The sequence below is a fragment of the Mandrillus leucophaeus genome, unplaced genomic scaffold (assembly GCF_000951045.1).
Source record: "Mandrillus leucophaeus isolate KB7577 unplaced genomic scaffold, Mleu.le_1.0 Scaffold226, whole genome shotgun sequence".
Lineage (NCBI taxonomy): Eukaryota > Metazoa > Chordata > Mammalia > Primates > Cercopithecidae > Mandrillus > Mandrillus leucophaeus.
This window is the reverse complement of record NW_012102321.1, coordinates 344,299-352,307: the sequence shown is the minus strand read 5'-3', so window position 1 is coordinate 352,307 and position 8,009 is coordinate 344,299. Positions and strand designations below refer to the sequence as shown.

At 35.2% G+C, this 8,009-nt stretch overlaps 1 protein-coding gene across 1 annotated transcript in view; it reads right to left on the bottom strand.

Annotated features, from left to right (window-relative positions):
* The window catches only part of LOC105540741, a 15,869-nt gene extending 13,403 nt beyond the window's left edge, over nucleotides 1–2,466 (bottom strand). Inside the window, exon 1 of the mRNA XM_011981464.1 lies at nucleotides 2,401–2,466. Coding sequence (XP_011836854.1) covers nucleotides 2,401–2,466 — 66 coding nt within the window. The remainder of the gene's footprint in view (nucleotides 1–2,400) is intronic.
* Between the last annotated feature and the right edge of the window lie 5,543 nt (nucleotides 2,467–8,009).

The window sequence follows — 8,009 nt, the reverse complement described above, 5'->3', positions numbered from 1 at the left end:
GGCTGATTTTTGTATTTTTAGTAGAGATGGGGTTTTCACCATGTTGGCCGGGCTGGTCTGGAACTCCTGACCTCAAGTCATCTGCCCGCCTCGGCCTCCTAAATTGCTGGGATTACAGGCCTGAGCCTTAAACTTAATTTTTCAAGGCTTCTACCACATTTTCTTATAAGTGAGGGAAAAGGTAGATTTAAGTTATTTCTAAAGTACTTTCTACCTAGGTATGCAGAAATTTATATTAAAATGCTTGGATACATCCAAGGAAATTGCTTTTCACTTGTTAACATTCAACTGTAAGGCCTAAGGGTTATAGGTTGTGTTCTTAAGGAAGACTGACCTGTGCTGAAAAGATGCCAGTTAATGTCTTTCACCTCTTTTAAGGGTACATTTCTAAGTAGAATTGGTCTAAGTCTGTTATAATTAAAAACATTTTCAGGTTACATGAAGTCTAGTAAGCAGCACTAGTCTACGTCTTAGTTCTTCCACAACAATTGATACTGAATAGACTAGCAATTGAATAAACATAGAGGTTGAATTATCTTGGTTAGGATTTGAAGTATAGTGAGTGAATATCAATATTGACTTTCATTTTATGCCTAGCATAAATAATGTTGGAGATGTTTTGATTCTTTGAGTGATGGAAAAAGAACAACTTTCTGTGGCTCCTGATGTTGTGACTTTTTTGCAAACATTTCAGAAAAGACACCGTTTTTCAGATGCTCAGATCTGTGATTTTTTTTTTCTGTGCTAAATTTTGTTAGGTCAGCACAGATTCCAAGTCCATGTTATAATGATAGTTAAATTTATGTTTGGCCCTAAACCTATTAGAACAATTGTAGTAATTGATAGCTTGTAAGTTTTAAGTGGTTCATGTACTGTGTTATGAAAAAAAAATCTCACCGTGTTATGTCAAGGGCAGATTTACCTCATATTTACTATCATTTTCCTGAAAATAAGTATTTTTAAGTGGTAAGGTTTTGTATTTGAGATTGGTTATTGACCCAGCAATTTATGGGCTTAGTCTGGGTCCTTATTTGTTTAATAGGAAAAAATTTAGGGACTTGTTTTTATTCATTTTATGTCAAAACAGTTTTAAGATGTGATCCCTCAATTGTCCCGTCTTCAGTGTCAATACTTATTACTTAAGTTCAGATTTTCTCAAGTAATAAAAATTTACTTCTAAGAAGTTTTGGAACCAGAGCTTAAGAATTAGATTTATATTTTCTTAGTAATATTAAAAATTAATACATGCTTGATTTATTTGAAGAAATTAAAAAGGGTAATTTTGTACACAATAATACAAATTTAGTTTTTCAGAACATATTTGTTGAATGAATAAAAATATTTAATCTTCCTCATTATGCTGCAGTATTAGTTCTGTTGTCCTCATTTTTTCATATAAAGAATCTGAAGCTAGGAGTAGCTACATAATGCGCAAAAAGATCACATAATTAATAGGTAAAAGAGCTTACTCAGACCCAGGTCTTGTTACACAAATTAGATTCTTTGCCACTACCACATGTGTCACAGTTAAACTTTGCAGCATCTTCTGTGTCAACAGATTCCTTTTTTTGCCTGTGAACTTATCCTATTATCATTATTTGTATCCTGTCAGATATCTACTTGTAAGAACAAGAAAGTATTTGTTCATGTGAATCACAAAAAAAACACTTAACTTTTTGTTTTTAGCATATCTGAATGCTATAAAATATAAAAACTCATACTGTTTACATAGGACAGATTTATCATACTGCTATAATTGTTTTCATGGTTAATTTGTTATATAGGCAATTACTAAATTGTGCCTTTTAAATACTTTATAAATTTTTAAAAATAACTAAAGATATTCAGTGATGTTAAAGTTGGGTCAGCTAATATTTGAAGTTCTTAATTTGTAAATTTTTTTTCTTTAAGCCATGGATAATTTAGAATTCTGCAGTATTTTTCATCTCCAGATCTTAGGACTTGAAATGGATTTTGGTGGGTCTAATCAGTCCACTCTTGTATATATCTTGAAAGTGGTCAGCATCCAACAAAGTGAGGAATAAACTGATAAATGATCCCTGTTTGGTGAACACTTCGGATCAGGATGTTCCTTGGCAGGGTATTCTGACCTGGTTTAGCTTTGGCCCTGTCTGTGCTCAGGGTTCAGGTATTCTTCAGGATTGGGTTCAGAGGGATTAAAATTCTCAGATTGGCCTGTATCAAAACAGTCACAGATTTCAGTCAGCCTTTTCCCAGAACCACCTCCAAGATTTTTTCTTTTGTGTAATCCTGGAATCTAGGCTGGATTTAGAGGTTATGATAAAATATTAATTTTGTCAGGCATTTATACAAAGGAGTTTTTCTTAGTACAGAGTTTCTTAAGGTAGATTCCTTCTATTTTTGAAGTGTGATGTTTACCAATCTGAAGTAATGTTGCCCTATATCCCTAAGATAATTAACTTTAGCATATTTATTTCTGTCCATTTTTGGTCGCGATTGTGCCTGTTTACTTCTTATGTAATACTCTTGGTTGCTTTTTGTTTGTTAGGTACTTCTTATTAGTTTATAATGTTTTCCTGATTGAGGTTTGGGGAAGTAATTTTTCTCAAATTTAAAGTCAGCTATTTACAGATGTATGTCAGAGCAATATTATTTTGATAATTATCAAGCATTTTAGCAATGCTGTATGTGTATATGTATGAATGAATGACAGAGTCACTCATGGTCTGTCATCCAGGGTGGAGTGCAGTGGCACTGTCATAGCTCACTTAAGCCTCAAACTCCTTTGTTTAAGTGATATGCCCGCCTTACCTGGCTAATTTTTTAAATTTTTATTATTTTTATAGAGATAGCATTTTGCTGTGTTGCCCAGGGTGGTCTCAAACTCCTGGGCACAAGTGATCCTCCCACCTCTGCCTCCCAAAGTGCTGAGATTACAGGCATAGCAATGTTTTAAACTGACATTGGTATACCTTCATTGATTATTACTGTGCACATGTGGTAATAATTTAACTTATAATTGCATTTTATCTAAAAAATTTCCAATATCTAAATAGCATTTGAACATGATAGCAGTTTTTTTTGTTTTTTGTTTTTTGTTTTTTTTGAGGAAGGAAAGAGTTCTAAAGGGGTCAGTTTTATCTATAGATTAACATAATTTTTTTATTGAGGTTAAGTCCCATGACATAAAATTAACCATTTTAAAGTAAACAGTTTAGGTGGCACTTTGTACATTCACAATGTTGTTCCAAAACATGTTCATTACCCCAAAAGGAAACAGTGTACTTGTTAAGCAGTTACTCTGTATTCCCCTCTTCCCTAATCCCTAGCAAACGCCATTCTGCTTTCTGTCTCTAATTTGAGTCAACATCGAGGAAGAGTGCTCTGTACAATTGAAATTGCAGAAAAAACTTTGGGATGTGATTGTTAGGAATAAAAAACCACCTAATTCTTTGCATGCTTCTGTAAGTACAGTAAGCATGCTGCCAAGGACTCTATGGAAGAAAAGTTGAGAATCATAGAAGTTTGCAGTTTGTTTTGATCACCCCAGAGGGTTTTGCTCAAACTCTTAGACTCATTTGTATTTCTTCACTGGGTTGTGAGAACTAAAATTTAATGTTCTATACAAATGTGAACAACTAATACTTACTTAGTCTCCTATCTAGAACTTGTTTGCCTTTTAGGTTTTCCTAATGTGTAGAAGAAACTAGAAACATTCACAAAGGATTTATTTGAAGTTACACTGGGAAATGATTTTTAGAATTAGGTTGAAACTCTTTGATCCCTGTGAATCTAACTTTATGACTATTTTATTCATCTAATCTTTGAGAATATTTAGTTTTGACTTGCCTGACACTCTGCTTTTAATCCCTTGTTAAATAAGTGTTAGAAACCTTGATCTTGGCCCTATACCTGACACTCTGCTTTTAATCCCTTGTTAAATAAGTGTTAGAAACCTTGATCTTGGCCCTCTACCTGGTCACCTCTGAAAACATGAATACTGTTACAAAGGCAATTGTTTAGTAAGCTTTTTTGGATTGTTTTGATTGGCTGACTGAGGGAGACAAAATTAGTTTTTTTTGTGTGTTTTTTTTTTCTTTCTAGAATAAAGAATAATAAACTTGGACTTTTAGAGTTACTGCTAAGATTGACATTTCCATTTGGAGCTTTGGAAATATATTGTTATCTTAAATTCAAAAATGGTACTGTAATTGAATTGAAATCTTAAAATTTATGAGAAACAAAACTCACTTTATCTTCTTAGTAAAGATTTCTAATGGGGTTACAGGGAGCTCTAAGTAGAAAAAAATAATTTAAAATTTTGATACTAATCTCCCCTCCTTAGGGAAAATTTTATTAATATACATAATTATAATTTAATTACAAGAACAACTTAAGTTGAGTGCAGTGACTCAAGCCTGTAATCCTAGCACTTTGGGAGGCCAAGGCAGGAGGATCTCTTGAAGCCAGGAATTCCAGACCAGCCTGGGCAATAGAGTGAAACCCTACCTGGGAGAAAAAAAAAAAAAAGTGATAAGGAAAAGGATTATATCAGAATATTTAGAACTCTGTAGTAAAATTTCTGGTTTTCTGTAATAATTTTTTTCAGGAAAATGTCAACTTTTTGTAAATACATGTTTCTATGTTTTTATATATACCTCATTAATTTTTTAGAGTAACATTTAGTAGAAGGCTAATGTACTCAATACATTTAAATTTTAAAAATACTTTTTTTTTTTTTTTTTTTGCGGGTGGACAGAGTCTCACTCTGTCATCTAGCCTGGAGTGCAATGGCACTATCTCGGCTCACTGCAACCTCTGCCTCCTGGGTTCAAGCAATTCTTGTGTCTCCAGCCTCCCAAGTAGCTGGGATTACAGGCTCCCGCCACCATGCCCGGCCAAATTTTGTATTTTCAGTACAAACGGGGTTTCACCATGTTGGCCAGGCTGGTCTTGTAACTCCTGACCTCAGGTGATCCATCCGCCACAGCTTTCCGGAGTGCTGAGATTACAGGCATGAGCCACTGCACCTGGCCGAACTTTTATCTTGAAGCAGATAGTATTAACAAATACAAAAATAAAAATAATGTCTTTAAATGAGGTGATGTTTAGAGCTATATCCATGAAAAATATGGGATAGGCTAGGAGGTGGTGACTCATACCTGTAATCCCACCACTTTGGAAGGCCAAGGTGGCAGGGTCACTTGCTAAGAGTTCCAGACCAGCCTGGCCAACATAGTGAGACCTCACCTGTATTAAAACATATATGTATGAAAAATATGAGGCCAGGCTTGGTGGCTCACGCCTGTAATCCTAGAACTTTGGGAGGCCGAGGCGGGTAAATCACAAGGTCAGGAGTTGAAGACCAGCCCAGCCAAGATGGTGAAATCCCGTCCCTACTAAAAATACAAAAAAATTAGCCGGGCGTGGTGGCGGGTGCCTGTAATCCCAGCCACTCAGGAGGCTGTGGCAGAGAACTGCTTGAACCTGGGAGGTGGAGGTTGCAGTGAGCTGAGATCACACCACTGCACTCCAGCCTGGGCGACACAGTGAGACTTTTCTCAAAAAAAAAAAACAAAAACAAAAAAACGAAAAAGGTGTAGTCGAAAACTTTTGAATGAAACAGAATCACTAAATTCTTAGCTTTATTATAGAACAGTATTTAATTTATCCAGGTCTCAGCTTAGATTAAGAAGTAGGCCAAAAAAAAAAAAAAAAAAAGACCTGTAATTGTCAGAAAAATTAATGAACTAAATCATCTGCACTTACACATTGGTTTAGAAGTTCTCTTGCTTTGTACATAATTCAAGGAATTTGATTATCTATTTTCTCATCCCACAGCAGATTAAAAGGTGCAAATTAGATGTTGGAGTAGAGCCATATAGGTAGGATGGAGGGCCAGCTGGGTGGCAGGAAAAAAAGTCACATTAGCCTGAGGCTGTTTAAAATAGGGACAGCAGTTACCTATACAACACCTCATTAGACTCTGAGTATATCATTAACTGTTATGTTGTGTTATATATAGAGTATTGCTCCTTGATGGAAAATTCATTGTGGGAAAATTATGTTTGTAATTTTGGGAATCATAAACATATATACAGTAGAGTGGTGTATATTAGAATATAGACTTTGGTTAAAAAAAAAAAAAAAAAAGAACATAGACTTTGGAGGCCAGTATATCTAGATTCTCATCTTTTATGACTTAAGCTTTATAATTCCTCATCTCTAAAAACAGAAATGGTAATACCTTTCTCTGAAGGTTGTACGGAAATGTAAATGATAATATCTTTAGTATAGTACCTGACACCTTTAATAAATGTTATTTTCCTCCTTAAATTCTGTTTAACAAAAATAATTTTAGAAAGATACTCATCCAGAATATTTTTGATCGAGTTCTACTGTAAAATGTTAATATAGAAGCTACATATAAAACCTTATATAGTTTAGAGTTAACTGTATGTGTACTTTTGGGAATGGTAGTCAGAAATGAAGGAATTCTTCATATACCATTCTCATTTTCTTCCCACATCAGTCTATTTATATGGGCCTCTGCTGTTCAATACCAGCCACTAACTACGTGTGGCTATGTAAATTTGAGTTTTTTGAAAGATTTTATTTTTTTAGAACAGTTTTGGATTTACAGAAAAATTGCACAAAAAAATACACAGTGCCCATCTATACTCTCCCCCACAGTTTCCTCTGTTAATATCTTGCATTAGTGTGATGTGTTGGTTATCACTGATGAACCAGTGTTGATACATTATTAACTAAAGTCCATAGTTCACATTAGGATTCACCCTTTGTGTTGGACAGTTCTATGGGGTTTGCCAAATGCATAACATTATATATCCACTATTCTAGAATTGTGCAGAATGGTTTCACTGACCTAAAAATGTCCCATGTTCTACTTACTCATCTCTACCTCCTTCCTCTGAACCCCTGGCTACCACTGATCTTTTTACAGTCATAGTTTTACCTTTTCAGAATGTCATGTGGTTGGAATCATAGTATATAGTCCTTTCAGACTGGCATAGTTCACTTAACAATATGCATTTAGGTCCCTTCGTGAATATCTTCTTTTGTTTTTGTTTTTGTTTAAAATAGAAATTGATCTTGAACTCCTGGGCTTAGGCAGTGCTCCTCCCTTGGCCTCCCAAAAGTGCTGGGATTATAGGCGTGAGCCACCGTGCCTAGACCTCTTTATGTCTTTTCATGGCTTCATAGTTTATTTCTTTTTACCGCTTAATAATATTCCATTGTGGCCGGGCACGATGGCTCACGCCTGTAATCCTAGCACTTTGGGAGGCCAGGGATCATGAGGTCAGGAGATCAAGACCATCCTGGCCAACATGGTGAAACCCTGTCTCTACTAAAAATACAAAAATTAGACAGGCGTGGTGACGTGTACCTGTAGTCCCAGCTGCTTGGGAGGCTGAGGCAGGAGAATCGTTTGAACCCGGGAGGCAGAGGTTGCAGTGAGCTGAGATCGGGCCACCGCACTCCAGCCTGGCGACAGAGTGAGACTATGTCTCAAAAACAAAACAAAAACAAACAAACAAAAAATATATATATAAAATAATAATAATATTCCATTGTATGGATACATTTAAATTTTATTTAAAATTTAATTCCTCTGTCTCACCAGCGTATTTCAAGGGCTCAATAGCCACATATACCTAATGGCTACCATATTGGAAAGCACCGATGTATATGATTCCCCCAAGGTTCAATTCTCCACTTCCATTCACTCTCTTAGAGAACTTTCCTGTTTACATGATCTCAATTTTTCCTCAAGCCTACATTTTCAATGCATTATCTATTTTGTTTTGTTGCTTGTACTAGCAGCAACCCTTAATTGGATATTTAAAATCCTTTACTCCCCCTAAGAACCATCCTTTTCAAGTGTTGTCCATTATAGCATGGTTTCCTAGGTTTTCCATCACAGCATCATCTCTTTTTAGTCTGCTCTTCTTTTTTTTTAATTTATTTTTTATATTTTTATTTTGTTTTTGATCCTTTTTTTTTTT